Genomic DNA, 18165 nt, shown 5'->3' with positions numbered 1-18165 from the left:
GCTTGACTACTACTGGGATGGTGCCGAATGCGATGCCCACTTTGGGCAAGAAACATCAATTAATTATCTGCGGTGGGCTTAAAAACCTCTGGGTAAATTTGTGTTATGATAGAACCGCTCATGAAAACCAGCTGCCATGCGATGGCGGTCCTTCAATTGTACAAACTACATAATTAAGCAGAAGCTCGGCCAAAAACCTGACAAAGAATTGTATAAATATAAACAGACATACATATGTAAGTACATACATATGTACATACTTGGCAGTGCAGGCTGACGAGTTGCTTTCGGTTCTTGCGGCAGTAGAAATGCAACTGAGGAAGTATGATAACGAACGTCAAGGAAATATGTGTGTTAAAAAATTCGGTTTAGTGATGAAGACTCAGAATTGTTTATAAAAAACCAAGAATAAAATGTGAATTAGCAAAGGCTGATTACAATGTGTAAAATATGTATATCTTTGAAATAACTAACAATTGATATAAAAAATTATATAAAATGTATATTGTATACATATACAAATGTGCATATATCATTTAGAAGAACAAAGAATACCAGAATTTTCACGGCAACTTCATTTTATTGTTTTAATATCAGTATCATTATGGTGGAATTTTTTCAAAAAACGTAACTTTTAAGAACAGACAATGGTTAGTAAAAGTGCAGTGAGCGGCGAGGAACGCCCAGTTTTCATTCCGCCACGCAAACGTCAGACATCGAAAAAAGTGAATGGCGCACAAAACTATGTCGACCACATTGTTAACGTACAGGTGGGTAAAAAACAAATGTTGCTTTATTTTATTATAGTTATAATTACTGCACTGGGGATACTAAATAAAAATACTACATTTAAAATTGCATTTTGTGTGTGTAGTGGTGGGAAAGAACACCTTTTGCCTATAGATTGAACAGATGTAAACAAGAAAGTAGGGTAAATGAGTCAATTGTAGTCACCGCTCCAGAAAGAGGAGAAAGCAAATGCAGTCCACTTTCATTTTCTTTGCTGTTAAGTACGGAAATGTGCGTAATGTAACCGCATACATTTGTATGCAGTCACATATCGGCATTGACGTTTTATAAATGCGATTCAAGTAATAAATATGCAACAAAAGTTACCCCCCTAAACTTAGAAATAAAAATAAAACTTTTTGTAGATCATAATTCAATAATAAAAGGTAGTGTAAAGTTTCAAAACTGATTTCAGTAGCTGCTTAATCCATTAATTCAATTTAGAAGTAAGGGAAAAGGAGCATAAGTTTATCCACTTTCTGAAAATGTAGTAAACAACTGAAAAAAGGTCTATGCAAACAATAGAAAAATCGTATCTCTTTATATGTAATATAATATTTTCTATCTTTATATTTTTAACTTAAGTATAGCTACTCAAGAAAATGTGGTAAACATTTTAAAGCGAAATTCGCTTCATTCCTGATTCTATGTGCACTTAAGTGGGCGCTCGTCGGTTCGGCCCCGTAGCGCTTACGATACGATGCTTTATTTCAAACGAGTTTTTCTCGAAATGACTTTTTTTGATACGGTGGCAACGATTTCTCGAAGACTAATGAACCGATTTTAATTTTTTTTTTTCAAAATTTTTGTTATCGCACTGTATATAAAATTTTGAAAATAACTATTTTTTTGGGCCTGTTGAAAATCAAAAAAATGGTGAAAAACACACATCGAAATTCAAATCACCACCATTTTGTCAAAAAAAAAAAAAAATACCAGTCTAACGGTTAGACGCGATAGAAGTGAAACCTTCCGTAAAACAAACTGAGAGAGAATAAGACGAAAGCAGCATTAGGAGCGGGATAATTATAGGTTCATTATAATATTGCTATAAAGTTCATATTTTATTTTCTTCATTTTATTGTTATTCATCCTCAATGTTTTCAATTTCAACAAATGATACGAGTGGCTTATGATAGATAAAATAAATATGATACAAATGCTTTGGTTTCGATGTTGTCAACATGTCTTTGAAATACCGCGTCAATGGTTGTTTTTGATCGTGTTGTCGATTCAGTGCGATTGTTACACATTTTTAAATTGAATGTTAATTGAATGTTGTATTGAGAACGTCAATTAAAGGAACCGCTGTGTCCAATGCAAAATTTACGTTAAAATCGCCACTTACAATCATTGGAACTTTATTGTAATCTTTTCTAAGTATCCGCGATACTTCTGGTGTATACTTTATTAAATTTTCGTGAATGAATTCCGTGATGCTATTTATTGATTTTTTTTCTGTCGATACTCACGACACTTTTCTGTATTATTTTTCGGCATAATTGCGGTAAATATTTAAAAATGAAAATATTTACGAATATAAAAATACACACGCGGTTGCTATTATGAGCGTCCCCAGCAAAACCTGCGTGACCGAAACTCTAACACAATTACATTTTTTTAAATGTTACAAACACATATGCACGCAGGTTTTGCTGGGGCGTGACCGAAACTCTAACACAATTACACATATGCACTCGTATTTGTTTGAAAATCGACTTTTTTTTTGGTTCTCCGTCACCTTTGGAAAATGTGTAAACAGTAAGCAAACTTTATTCATATATTTTTCCTCATTTTTGCATCAGTAAAATTAAACAAACGCCGTAGCCGAATGGGTTGGTGCGTGACTACTATTCAGAATTCACAGAGAGAACGTCAGTTCGAATCTCGGTGAAAACACCAAAATTAAGGAAAATTATTTTTCTAATAGCGCTCACCCCTCAGCAGGCAATGGCAAAACACCGAGTGTATTTCTGCCATGAAAAAAAGCTCCTCATAAACATATCATAAAATAAAATAAAATAACTGTATAAAAAATTTTTTTTTCTTGCTAGCCGCTCGGCTATCGCGCCATGCTGTCGGCGCTGGCCTAAAAGTTATTTAGTTCGTCGCTACGTTTATATGTAATATTCGTAGCCAAGAGTGTCGCTTTTTTCGTTTCACTTTTTCTCAAATCACTCCCAACGATTCTAAAGAAGTTTTCACTTCAAAAAAAAAACAAAACGGCTACGTAAAACGATAGCCTTTATTGTGTAGATTAATAAAATTTTTGGTTTTTTGATTTCAGATGATTATTCATTGCTGTATCGCTGCCACCAGATACGTCATTTTTTTTAACTCGTTACGTTTTTTTACATAAATTTGTCAATTTTCAATATTTTCGAATAACAATTTACATCAACATAGTTTAATACATATACATATATTATAATAAATTCCCTTCTGTCCGATCCTCGAATAATCATTCAAAAAAAAAAAACATTCTTAAAAATCGACTATTTTTTTACCCCCAACAGTGCCATTTCCCCTTAACCATTCTCTTGGATTTGTCACATATGGTATAATATATGGACTGAAAAGTCTCAGTCCTAACACATAGATGGTACTCGTTTTATTGCATTCACCTCTTTTTCAATTAGTACTAACCTTAAAAAGACAGCTGTTAAAATTTCGTGAGTTATTGTGCTGAGAGTGACGCTACTTTTGTTATTTTCAAAAGAATAGATCAAAAAGAATTTCGTGTTTTAATTTTACACTGCTTCTGGATGGGCGAAAATACCGTTCAACCGCAGCAATGGCTTAAACAATACTATAGGTACTCCGCTCCATCCGAAAGAACAATAAACGATGGTTTTCTGCCTTAAAACGTGGTCTTAGAGACACCGATGATGCACACAGCAGTAGACGGCCCAATGAGGCAGTAACACCAGAAAATGTCTGTCTTCATGTGATGCCTTCAAAGAACGTGTTGGCTTTATAGGGCATGAGCGTTTCACTATGAGAAAGCTCTCTTCAAAGTGGGGGATCCGTTTGCTCTCTGTTTTGTTTCATCAAGGCATTCGTGTCGCAAGTCAATCAAAGCAATGGCAAAACTACATGAATTGAACTTCGAATTGCTCCCACATCCACGCATTCGTCAAATTAGGCTCCCAGCGACTACTGGCTGTTCGCAGACATAAAAAAACTGCTCGCCCGTAAGAAAACTGACTCGAATAAAAAGGTTATCGCAGAAACTGGGGCCTATTTTGAGGCAAATGATAAATTGTTCTACAAAAGTGATATTGAAATGGAATGAGTGCGTTGGTTTTGATGGAAATGACGTCGATAGATAAAGTTTTTCATAAAAAATATATTTTTCCCATTCACAGAAGACCTATGTTAATGCGTATGGCCAGGCGGTAACCTTACTGGGAGGGCACATCCAAAAGAGCTTTAAAAAAGTCATAACCCTCTCCAAGGATGAACTGAGAATGCTCACGGGTATTCTCACAGGACACTGCCGACTGCGTGGCCATCTGCACATCTGCATCGGGATGTGGTCTACTAATACCTGTCGTTTCTGCGGCCAATCCCAGGAGACTCCAATGCACCCTCCCCTGGAGTGTAGCTCTATAGCGCGGAGAACATTGAGACATCTTGGCCAAATGCAGCCAGAATAAAGGCACATACGCGCAATCCAACCCAGCTCTGTCCTGAAGGTAATAAGGGAACTAGGTCTGGATGAGGTATTGCGAAGATAGAAGGCACGAAATACCATAATCTAATGCATTTACGAATTTCCAAAAGCCAATATTTTTTTTTGTTTTTGACTGACGTTAGATTTGAATTTATCCGGTTTCACAAGTTCTTAGACCAGCTTAAGGAAAAGAATTCGTGCAAAAACATTCAGTTTGCATAAGAAAAAAACAAATTATTTTGCAACAAGATAATGCACCGTGTCACAAGAGAATTTTGACTATAGCTAAAATCCATTAATTAAAGTTCGAATTATTGTAGCATCCATCCTATTTCACCAGACTTGGCCCCTGCGACTTCCATCTGTTTACACATCTAAAAAAATGATTGCGTGGAAGACGTTCTTCATCAAATGATGAGGTCGCAACAGCTGTGAAAGCGTATTTTGCAGCCCTTCCAGACTCGTACTTCAGGGATGAAACTCATAAATTGGAATCTCTTTGGAACAATTGTATTGATGCTCAGGGAGGGAGACTATACTGAATAATAAAGAGTATTTCAAACCATAATATAAAATTGTTTTTTTCTTATCGAACCGCCAAAACTGTTTTAGTAAGTATTTCATCAAAATACGTGCTTTATATGTATTTAGACTCAGTTTATGACTGGTCTGAGGCAAATGAAATATTCTAAACCTCTAACTTCGGACAGAGCAAATTTTAAATGAAAAATGCAATTCCGTGCGATTTAACAACAAACAAATTTACTTGCAGCAACACATGCCAAGTTCTGATAACATTTAATATATTTTTTTAGCACTTTAAATATTTTTGTGCTCACATGATAACATTTTTGCGGGCCAAAAAGCATCAACATAATACTGGAATAAATGTTTTAATTAGCGCAACGGCGGAGATTTCACTTAGTTATCATTTTTGCCAATTCTATACAAGGCATGAGTCATTTATTAACTATGGATTCTTCTAAACACGTTAGGGAACCTCAACATAGTAACACTATGCTGGATTCCGGGACATGAAGAACATTAGAGAAATGAAATGGCTGATGACCTTGCAAAACAAGGAGCAAATATGCAACTTACTGGTCCTGAGCCTTTCTGTGGACTCATAAAAGGCCACATTAATGAATTCCTTAGGAAATGGGAAGAAAGAAAACTTGCCACACACTGGCTAAACTGTGCCGGTCAGCGTCAAGCCAAACTATTCCTAAGTCCCAACAAAGGAATATCTGACAAACTTCTCTCACTAAACAGAGTAGATCTGCGTCTTTTAACAGGATATCTTACAGGTCACTGCAGCCTGAGGTATCATCTAAATAATATTGGTTTCTCTGTGACCAATGTCTGCCGCTTTTGCGAAATGGACGTAAAAAGCTGAGAACATGTGCTTTGTGAATGTCCTGCGTTGGGCAGACAGAGACTTCATCACCTTGGTGGTATCGTAGTATCCCCATGCAATCTTTGGAACAACAAACCCAAAATTGTGCTAAAATTTTTAAAAAGCCTAAAACTCTAGGGTTACAAAATAGGCCTTTCACACTAGATCAGCTCTGGTCGCAGTACGTAATGGCCTTCTAATAATAATAATAACTATGGATTAGTAGGTGCCAATTAGATAGAATGAAGAGGTGAGGCGAGGAGTTTTATTCGTTTGTCCTTTCCAGTGCATCATACACCAAAGATACTTGTTGGGCCCTCCTGCCCAATAATGTACTTAGTCGTAAGAACGTAAATAATTCCCCATAAATTTTAGCGAAAGGTTTATAAAGTGGTAATCCGCAGCTGGGTAAAAATCCGGAAACGATGATGTCCTCAGTTCAAAGTACAGCTCTCGATTTGTTTGCACGTTTTCGAACAGGCCCAACTCGGGCGAGGGATTACTCGAACATCGAATTTTCGAACAAGAGCTCGGGAATATCTAGCCTAGCCTATCCGAGTGATTGAGCAGTACTTTTGATTATTTTAACTTTTTGGTAAGCACTTTTTTTAGTTTTACAAATTCTTTACACACAGTGATATTCTCATTGGAAAACTAAAGAAATGCTAATAAATAAAATTAATAATTTTTGTTTAGCTGCTAAAATTATGCAGTTGAGTAATGGATGAGTTTCGAGCAGGTATCGAGCTACTCGCTTTGCTCGGTACCCGGGTATCTGGAGCTCTAGTTTAAAGCAAGAAATGTTGATGAGTGCAACTTTTCTAAATAACTATAATTGCCCCCATTAAAAGGTGTTTGATCGGGCTTCCTGTCTAATTAGTGGTGTGGACCTTGATGAAGTGACCTCAAAGGACGTCCGAACGGGAAATTGTTTTCTATAAGAAACTTTTGTTTTCTATAATTCGCAAAGATTATTGTATATTTGCGAGCAATCGGCAGATAAATTTAAAATGCTAATCTCCAACACCAATACAAAAGCCATGACCGTGTCGAAAGAACCGTTGAGATGTAAACTGGTCGTGTACGAGCGAAGCATAGAGCAAGTCATGAGTTTTCAGTACTTGGGATTGACAATAACATCGCATAGGGATTTGGCGGAGGAGGTCAAAGCGCAAACAACCAAAGCAGCACGAATTTCCGGGTACTTGAGAGCTATAGTGTGGAGAAATAAGAACATGTGTGTTAGGAGTAAAACACGTATATACAAAACATGTGTCCGCCCTATCATGACATATACAGTCGCAACCTGTGCAGATACGACCAAAACACAGCGTATCCTTACCACCACAGAAATGCAAATGCTCAGAGCGGTTTGTGGGCGTACAAGGCTTGATCATATCAGAAACGAAGAGATCCGTTCATTATGTGATGTTAATTATGGTTTGCTGGTATGGAGCCCTATGTGCTCATTGAAATAAAAAAAATAAATAATTGGCGCGTACACTTCTGTTAGGTGTTTGGCCGCGCTCCTCCTCCTATTTGTGGTGTGCGTCTTGATGTTGTTCCACAAATGACACAAATTGAAAACACTAAGTTATTTTTTTAAGCGCTATGCGCTGTTGGTTTATTAACGAGCTAATTACAACTGAGGACTTGAGAATAATTTCACCTACTTATATGTCCCTAATCTTGGCACAATTCGGCGATGGTGTAGCTGTTGGTGTAGCTCGCGCTGACTTTGTTGTTGTGGACGTTCCCGCTCGCATTGTTGGTTCAGGTTGCGCTTACGTTGTTGTTGTAGCATTCGCGCTGGCATTCTTGGTTCAGGTTGCGCTTGTAGCATTCGCAGGTAAACTTGGATTCATGAGGGGTGGGAATACGCTGACGCGAGCAGTTCACGCACTTGCATTTTGGCAGAATTCCTAAGCTATCGTCTGCTCTGCACACGTGTCACGCCGGTGAGCGTTTTTATGTGTTAACTTGTTCAAGACATCTGCAAATGGGGTCGAAGTCGTCGGAAAGAGGGGCAAAAACATGTAAAGAAAATGGGACCTGACAGTGTAACCAGAAGCGCAATGGAGAATAAATCAATGGCCAATAGACCCCCGGGAAGACCACCGAAACGATGGCATGAGTATTGGACGACTGAATCGCAAAATGATTGAATTGTGATATGTATTAAATTGTTTACTATAAAATTGTTTGTATAATTATAAGAATTGTATATTGCAATGTATAAATTTAAAACATTAAGAAATTTTTCGTTGTAAATAACAAGATATGGCCCCTATTATGAGCAACATTCGATCTTCGACTGTAGTCGAAAGTGCTGATCGAACGAATTTTCATTTGGTATTAGGTGCTCATTCGTTGAAGAATAGGACTATTGTGAATTTCGATCGCTCGACGCATTTACAATAGATAATTTTTTCTCAGCTGATACAACAAATCAAAATAAAAGAAAAACCGATTGTGTTGAAATTCTTTGCTAACATTATTTTTAAAAGTTAAAAAAAGTATTTTTTGTGAAAATGAGTACAACGGAGTTGTGGTTCGACGATTCATCGGACGATGAAAGATTAGTGGAACTAGCTAGAAGTAGAAAACAGTTTAGGGAGCATCCAACCCCCTAGAAATGGCTTCCACTGAGTACGTTTAGAATTTTCAAAATGTGTTGACGTACTTAATATTACAGAAATTTCCTTACAGATTTTTAAAGAACTTTAGATTATCTAAAGAGGCGTTTATGAACCTACTGTCCAGTACAGAAAACCAGTTGCAGCAGTGCAGCCGAGCCAAATCCATTCCAAATATTTTAAAGCTAGCCACAGTTCTGCGATTTTATGATCAGAGATCATACCAATTGAGTATTGGTAATGAAGGTATGCTAGGACTTGCTCAACCCACTGTGTCTGTTGTGCTATCGGAAATAATAGATGTCCTGGAAAATTATATTTGCCGAAGATGGATACAATTTAGTAGTACAGAGGCTGATCTACAACAAAGAAAAGCACATTTTTATAGCAAATACAGCATAAGAGATGAAATCTCTTGAATATTATAGAAAAATCTAAAAAGTATTAAATAGAAACCTTTACGCCACAGTTTCTGTTTTATTTTTGTTATAAATTTTCTTTATTCAATTATTCGTCATTCGAAAAAAATATGTATTTCAGTTCCTTTACGTATTTCAGCCCATGCCTGCCAAGGGAAAATAAAAATATATTTCTATAAACATCACAAAAAAAAACCATTATTAACCTTAATCCATTTTGCTGCCGTTCTAACTGGTGGTCCCAAGCAATTCAGCTCCGTTGTAAATTCCTCCCATTTTTTTGCTGCTTGAACTTTGGTGCAAATCCCTTTTGCGAATTGTGGATTCTCTTCCATTAATGAAACTAGCCTTTCTAATTGCTGTTTGGTACTCACGACTTTCCACCTGCATAAAATTAACAAAATTAGTATATATGTATTTATTATTTGGTTACTATAAAACCATAAATAATCGCAAACAACTTACATTTTAACAAGTTTACCCACAATACGCAACACAATCGAAAGCAAAATTGCATTCGACTCTAAATTCGGTATTCAACGAAAATTTCGACAGGGCTGCACCGCTCATAATACCAAATTGACATCCGATTTTCGATCTTCGATCTTCGACAACCAACGAATATCGAAGATCGAATCTAACTCATAATAGGGGCCATAATCTTAAATAAAGTGGAAGGAGAAGAAGATGAAGAGCAGCTTTTTCATGGCAAAACTATCCGTGCCTGCCGAGATGGTAACAATTTTCGAGAGAAACGGCTCGATGCTTCATTCAAAGAATCATGCTAAGATTTCCGTGATGGTATTTTCCTGGGCTGTGGTATGGTTGGTTGGAAGAGGTAGTGTCTGAGTGACACACCCCAGACTCAATTAGCACAAAAAGTGCCATTTTGTTACACCACTCGTAGAACCCCTGCCGTTATTTAGTCAAACCATCTTGATTTGACTATAAATCTGCCTATGTCGCCTATTTTATTTTCTGTAATTTCTTCCAAGTAACCATTAAACATTCTCCCAACATTTTATACTGTAGAGCACCCAGACTTGGGCAGATAGTGGAAGACTGTCTCCTTAGAATCTTCTTGATTGCAGCTTCTACATCTATCGTTATACTGCCACCCCATCTTCCTAGCATAGTCTCCGATAGGTCAATGGCCGGTTATTGTTGACATAACTCTAAAGATTTCTGTCTTTGACTTTCTTAACAGCTCACCAATTCTGGATTTGCTGTAATCTGGCCACGATTTCTTCGCTATTTTACAGGCATCGGTGTTGGTCCATCTGTCAGCCTGCTTTAGGAAATGCAAAAACATATCCCTTTTATAGACGCTTCGGGGGCAGCCCATTACCACCACTTCGGATATTCTAGAGGAAACCCCTTGCCTTGCTAGCTCATCAGCTTTCAGATTTCCTTCTATGTTCCTATGACTAGGTACCCATATGAGGGTGATGTCTGTCATGCGTGCTAAGGCATTTAATTCTTCTTTGTATTGTTGTTGGAATTTTTGAATCGGTTGTTGGTGATTTTATAGCTAAGAAAGCTAAGATGAAAAAATACGTGCTTCTGATAGTTGTTGTGTATGGTTTCTGATTACCCTCCCAGCTTATCCCGAGAACCTCTGCTTGAAAGATGCTATTCCCATTCCCCAGGTGAAAGAACTTGGAAGTTGCGAGGTCTTTTGAATATAAACCCGCGCCGGCGCCGCAATCCAACTTGGATCCATTGATGTAAAGTGCAGTGGTATCTTCCTTGACTACATTCCTTGCGCGGGAAAAGCATTACCTTAAATTCTAGTTTGAAATCTATGGAAGCGGTAATGTAGTCTGATGGATTGCCATTTAGCTTTCGACTAACAGAAATTGTAACACGGCCAAACATTCTAGCATTCCAACAATCACCTCTTTCATTCTGCTGACGGTATTTGCTGCTGTTAGTCGTAGTTGCAAATCTATTGGTAACAGGTTTAGTATGACATTCAGTGCCTCTGTTGGACTCGATTTCATAACTCCAGTTATTCCTCCGCAGGCTGCTCGTTGAACGCTTGTTAACTGTCTAACGTTGTACTGTGTGTTTAATGCAGGCCACTCCACTAATGCCCCGTATGTCAAAATCGGTCGTACTATGGCAGTGTGCATCCATAGTGCGAGTTTAGGCTTTAAACGCCAATTTCTGCTAATAACTCTTTTGCACGTATAATCAGCTAGATAAGCGTTTTCTACATTGTGCCTCCAGTTCAGTTGCGGATCTAGCACTAGTCCTAGATATGTCGCCTTGTCTGAAAGCGGAATTTCAACCCCATTGATTGACGGTAGTCTAATCTGTAGCTTCTTGCTTTTATTTGTAAACAACATTCACTGGGTTTTGTTTGATTTAACTTTAAGACCACTGTTAGTAGCCCATTGACTTAGGGGGCGTCCATAAATTACGTGAGATTTTTAAGGGGGGAGGGGGTCGAGTCAAATCTCATCTAATCTTACGTTAGAGATAGGGGGGGTCTCGGCAAATATCACGCAATTTTTTTTCTGATTGAAACAAAAAAAATTATACTATTTTGGTCCATTATCCAGATTGTACATGCTTCAAATTTAATCTTAAGCGTAATCGTAGTATGATTAAGATCATTCACTAATTCGTTCGAAAGAAAATAATTTCATTCATACTTCGACTTTATATGTACATTACTACTGTCAAACCACCATATTTGTTTTATCCCAAATAGCTCAATTTAATCTGAATTTACGGTACAGTGTAGCCCGTCGTTTGTTTTCGCGCCACTATCAGCCGAACGCGCGACTCGATGAACAAGAGCGTTCGAGCTGAGTGGCAGCGACACACGGACAGGTTCCAACCTTCTTTGTTTATCATCTTTGTTCATGCTCTTACTACTGCCACGACGATGTGATAAAATTATGGAATTTCTTTTCCCGAAGAAAGAAGAGTTAATACATCGCATTAAACATGAGATTGAACGGCTTCTCAGGGAATCCACTGAGAGAAAAGTTCGGTCTACTTTAGCATTCCTTCAAAAGGTAGGTTAAATATATATTTAAAAAAAAAATAATATACTTTTTTTATATAAAGTTTATTGTTACAATTAATAGCATAAAAAAAACTGAAACAGTGAAATTCTTGATAAAATATGCTATTAGCGCGGTCATTTCCTTCACTGTTTTCACATAATTCAAAATCAGCTTCTTGTGATCAGCGATGATGTGGATGAAGCTATGTCGAACACTACACCATCTAACGTACGTCCCACTCCAGCACAAGATACTATGAAGAAACAGATTGCTAAGCTGCATATGGAGCTTGACCTAAGTGCTGCAGCGCACGCCGGAGTGATCTGCATATGATTATTCACGACCGTTTTCTGCCACCTCCATAGAACATGACGGAAAGTCATTCGCTCAATTTCGAATACGCCTACCGATTCAACCGCTGAATGCCTTCATCAGCACGCCTTATGATCTCTATTGCCCAAGTATACGTGATAATTTAGAGAAAAGATGCTGCAGTACACGCGGTATTTACTTCGCATCTATCACAAGAGCTGCAGAGCACAGGCGAGCAGCTCACATTGCACCAGCTAAGCAAGCGCGTATGTTCCGCAAAGTGCGACCCTCACGGATTGTCACAAGACGAGCTAATGAGTTACAGTGCGCAAGCGTCAACGGCTTAGAGTGGCTAGATCAGAACGAAGTTGAAGGAGCAGATGATTTTACTGAAACTCATACGGACATGTTGGTCCTAATAGTCTCTCTAGATATTCTTTTTTAATCGCAGTAGTTACGATTTAAGTCTTCTATTGTTAAATTTTTCTTACACTTATATTTTAAATTTTTTTTTCTCTTTTTACAATAACAATCCAACGCGTTTACATAAGAAACCCACATTTTGAAAAATCTCACGTGAGATTGGGGGATGGGGGAGGGGGTTGAATAAAATCTCACGACATCTCACCAGGGGGGGAGGGAGGTATAGAAAATTAAAAAAAACACCTCACGTAATTTATGGACGCCCCCTTAGTTCTTCCAGAGCTCCCTCTAGTATTGCACTAATAGCGGAAGTAAATAGACCCGCTGTTAAGATCACGATGACATAAGCGAACGCGACTACTTTCCCACCCGCTCTGTTGAGATGCAGTCAAATTTTGTTTGGGCTGTGGTATACTTTTTCCTTTTTGTGGCCCTACAGTCATTTGTCGGTTTGAGCCGACCCAAAAAATTTCACTAATTCATTTGCTCTTTTGAGAAATTGCGCTGGTTATTGTAGAAATATCTTTCTGAACTTTGGCATTTCTTTGCCTATGCGGGCGTCCTTTCTTTCATCACCCACCTGTGGGTATATTTTGATGTACAAAGTAAATCAGTTCAATTGCAATAAGCCTGTTATTTTTAGCCTCACACAGAACATGCAATATTAACACTAGAACTACGAAGATTTACCATATACCTATTTCAACTAACCGGTCATTTTGACCGGTTTTTTTGTTTAACTACACAAAACAGTAGAAATTTAGAAATAAAACTAAAAATTCGTAAGATAATTAAATTTTAAAGCAAAAGAAACATATTTTATTCATTTATTGTAATTACATAACATAAAAAACAAAATTACATAACATAGAGATTCTATGTACTACAATTTTTACATATTAAAAGTTTTTTAAAAGTACATTTGCCACAAACATACTTTTGGCAATGAGCACAGATATTTGCGGATTTATTCTCATTGCATAAACCTATTTGACAAGTTTTTCGTATGTTCAAATTTTCAGGACTCTTCAAGGGGTTGTTCAAGTATTCCAGTTCCGATGAGTCTTCATGCTTTCCTGAAAGTTCTTCTGCTAATTGAAACAAAAAATTTTTTCTTGATATATTTTCTCCAGTTGTTTCGTTGTACAGAATCCATGCATTTATTGCAGCTAAGTCGAGAATATTGAAGAATATTTGCAGAGGCCATCTTCGTGATCCTGACTTCACACTATACTTCCTGGCCATTTGATCGGCAACATCTACTCCGTATTTAGTATTGTTATAAAATTTTATAGTTTCAGGCATCTTTTTTTATCTTCTTCAATGCTAACTGAATTATGTTTCGTACTCAGCAATTTCAGTTTGCTGATCTTCACTCTCATCGGAATAGGACGGAAATCTTACACTTTTTCTTGTACATACTTGAGTATGTTCTCCTCTTCACTATCACTGGATACATAGACTTTCTCTTTATCAAACTGGACAGCTGAAATATTTGTTGATTTGCAGACACTTCGGATATATCTTCGCATATATTTGTTATTGTATATCTTCAAGAAATTTTGTTTTTTTCGAATGTGACGCCATTTTCAGGGTAATAACTTCTAACTGAAAACTATAATTTTATTTCCCTTTCTAATAATGAAAAAAATATTCAATCAGAAACCACTTACAATGTATGCAAGAATAATGTGAGATTATAAAGAAATATTCAATTTATTGTCATTTGCAATTATACACGGTAAGTAAGAATACTAAATTGAAATGTTTATATGCTACGATTTATGATAACTTATCAGTATAGGGGTTACAGACTGACTGTAGAAATTGTATTCATATTACGGATTTAGTATAACTGTATATACCATATTACAGTTATACAAATTTTCGAATAATACATGGAAAACCCAAAATCTTTGAATTCCGGGAATTTTCCATATTCAAAAAGAATATTTCAAGAATATACAAAAAGTATTCATGATATGATGATGATATGATGATATTCGTATATGTATTTAGGTATAACACATAGTTAACTCTGAAAATTGGAAGCGTAAGAACAAAATAATCTATAATATTATTCTATACACAAATTTAATAAAAATCATGACATTATCGAAAAAAAATGTAATTGGAATATTTAAGAGGAAATGGGAAATAAATGTTCCAACTGGTCATTTTGACCGGTTCGTAGTTCTAGTGTTAAGAAAACGATTTCCCGCAGATTACACGAACACCCTGTTACCGTTTCTGTCTTTTTGAATGAATTATGGATGAAAAAAACATAATATTTACTATTTTGTAATTGCAGAACCGTCAAAAACTTTCGCCATCAAATCCTGCACTTGACGAGGACTTACTCAAAACCTCCTTAATATTGAAAAATAAACAACCACTGCCGCAAATACCAGGTGCTCAGACCAATGGAGATGCTACCGACGACCAATTGGCACACAAGACTTCACAGTCAATAGACAATATTTATGAAGATGATAATGAATTGCAGAATTTCGAGAGCGTTTCACAAGGCACAAAATCAACAAATCGGCATGAAAGTACTACAGTTACGCCAAGTAGCTATTCAGAGAGTAGTTTGGATGCAAAGTCTCACGATTGTCTCAGCAATCGCTCCTCCTCAAAGAAACGCGTAAATATTCGTACCGATCCCTTGCATGTGCGAAGCCAACGTGAGTCACCAGAAATAACTAACTATGAGGATCTGGAATCGGGTGAGACGAGCGTTTTAAATGCCGATGTGCATAGTTTGGAAAGGTACAATACGCGCAGGTCAATGGATAGTAATTATCTAACTATGACAGGTGGGTTGAATTGCAAACATTTGCAAAATTTTGAAATTTTAACCAATATCTTACTTTAATAATAAATAATTTTCATTTAACTGTTTGTGCGCTCAGGTACAATTAAACGGGGCCGCAAAAAGGGTCAAAGCCTGGATCTGCAAATCAATATCAGTCGCGAAGAGCTGGAACAAATCAATGCTGTTACAACTGCCACTCAGGTGAATAAACAGCAGAATCTCTGTTGCACCTGCACTCCGAAAACCGGTCTACATATTCTCATCTTATCGCTGATATGTCTTCCATTCGTGACGTTAGTCTCGAGCATATATTCATTTTATATTGGCACACTCACCTGGTACAACATGTTCAACTACTTCAATGAGGAAAAATCTTGCGTTTATAAATTCTTTATGTCACCCATACTTATACTCGCCTATCCGGTGGGCATACTCGTTTGCACCCTCGGCCTAGGCATATATGCGGGCATTGTGCAATTAAGTCTACAACTCAATAGCTGGTTGAACGAGATGGCCGACATTGAGAAGGGCTTCTACGGCTGGTTATGCTCATTCCTACATCTCTCCGATTGCAGCCCATACGAAGTGGTCATATTAACGGACATACGACTGCCGCACGATGTGCCTCGTGTACATGTGAATACTTCCACTGAAGAATTATCGCTGTAAGCGCACCGCAGGACGAACAAAAATCGGTATTTACTTGCAACTCAATAGTGAACAGAAGCCGTCAAGTTTTTTGGAAAGTGATATCACACAAATATTGTGGAATGCAAATCGAAAAGTGCAACAAAGATTATTTTCAATTTTCGCTAATGTAGTAGTGTACTTTTTTGTGTGCAGATAGCGAAAGATAAGGCGTTGGGTGATAATTTAGAAAGCGTAATATTAAAAAAAAAAAAAAACGAAAAAAGAAACAGTTTAAAGAGTAGAAAATAAGTAAATTTAAATATTAGATTGCGCGCTATGCTATTTTCGTTTCAGAAACGTACATACCTATACGTACACAAACATACTACTACACATGTAGATAATGATAATAAGTATTAGTATTCGACAAACGGCATCTTATATACTTGCATACATACTTATACATATATGCATATGATACCAAGGCGAATCTAATTAAAATTAATGAATTAACGAATGCGCCTCGTACGCTATCATACAAATTTTTTGGTAAATGTGAAATGCGATTTTTTCTTATCACATTTTCAAAGGAAATAAAAGGTGCGAATACTAATGGACATATGTACAATACATATAAGGATGCGTAAGGCGTGCTATTTGTCGTATTTGCCCTCTGTTGTATTATTTTAGTACTGCAATGTATGAAAAGCATGGGCTCCGTATAAAATTTGCTTGCATTATTTCTTTACCGCTGTATCGACAAATGGGCGCTGATGGACATTCGTCGCAGACCTCATGCAATATTTTGCAAAGCTTATGGCATTACTTTGGTGCTTTGACAGCTAAATATATGTATATATTTTCATTTATACAAGGTGGCGCAAAATTAATCACCTTATCGGAAGATTTATAATTTTGCAAATGGCGTCGTACCCCAATCATATTTGACACTTGTGCACTAGGCGACTGCAGTATGAAAACAGACAAGCAAGGGCTCCATTGCAAAGGTCAAAATAAAGATTCCCATTACTCAAAATTCTTTTTGTTTATTTAGTAAAAAAGTTATTCAGAAGCAAAAAAAAAGAAGCACATTTAAGATTTTTTGCTTATAAATGCAGTAAAGAAATTGCCTAACCGCCATTTTTTTTTTTAATTTTTTTTAGTAAACACATCAAAAAAAAAAAAGCTGTACTTAAAGCTTGCATTGAGTCAGATGAAATGATCAAATGTCTTTTCTTTATTATTATTAAAATACTTAATACGTTTTGAAATACAAAATCAACTTCTTTTATAAAAACGGAAAAAAAAATTGCTCTCTTACGGCTTGATTGTTCCGTTTGACATGATAAATGTTTCAAGTGTTATAACTTTTTTGTTTATGAATTCAGCAAAAGCAAAGTTTTAAGGAATTTTGAAGTACTTGAAACTCAAAAAGAATATTTTAGAGAAGTATAACTCTGGGTAACTGACCCGACTGATATGAAAACGGATTTGGAGCTCAAAAGGACAAAAGAACAAAATATAGGTTTCCACAAGGCTAGAATAATGCTATACTGTCTGTGTCAGAACAAAATAACCTGTTTTTTCCTTGTAGCTTCAAGATATATTTCGTTCTGCTTTTGCTGCATAATAGTTTCACTCAAGGGCTACGACGCCAGTGCTAACTCAGGTTAGTGTCGTTGGAAACTTTCCTGTGAACGCGACCAAACAAAAATGAGTGAGAAGGACGCGAAACGTGTCGAGGCTGTGTTTTTAGGCACGTATTCGAAAGGACCGAAACTATCTTACGCCGCGGCTGCAAAAGTAATTAAAAAAACAGACAAGTTTATTGTGATGTGGAATTAGCGGTAGAAAGTATACAAAAATGTTGATGACTTTTCCGAGAGCGGCTTGAAACGAGTGACGACCAAAAAGTAGGTAAAGTGATCGTCCAACTTTTTAAGCGGGATCCTTCTTTGCGACTATGCAAAGCACGCACCATTCTTGCTAAAAGGGGAATAGATGAGAGTATCAACACTATCGGACGACGACTGAAGGAGGCGAACA

The 18165-nt window shown here is 36.9% G+C and overlaps 1 protein-coding gene across 1 annotated transcript; it reads left to right on the top strand.

Moving 5' to 3' along the window:
- Positions 1 to 282: 282 nt before the first annotated feature.
- LOC129235971 (uncharacterized) lies at positions 283 to 16728 on the top strand. The gene is made up of 3 exons (XM_054870074.1): positions 283 to 770; positions 14983 to 15490; positions 15587 to 16728. Exons 1-3 carry the CDS (start codon positions 648 to 650, stop codon positions 16156 to 16158), a joined length of 1203 nt encoding a protein of 400 aa, XP_054726049.1. The 5' UTR covers positions 283 to 647; the 3' UTR covers positions 16159 to 16728.
- Positions 16729 to 18165: the final 1437 nt, after the last annotated feature.

This window comes from Anastrepha obliqua, chromosome 1 (assembly GCF_027943255.1).
Source record: "Anastrepha obliqua isolate idAnaObli1 chromosome 1, idAnaObli1_1.0, whole genome shotgun sequence".
NCBI classification, from domain to species: Eukaryota; Metazoa; Arthropoda; class Insecta; order Diptera; family Tephritidae; genus Anastrepha; species Anastrepha obliqua.
This window is presented reverse-complemented; position numbering and strand designations above follow the sequence as displayed.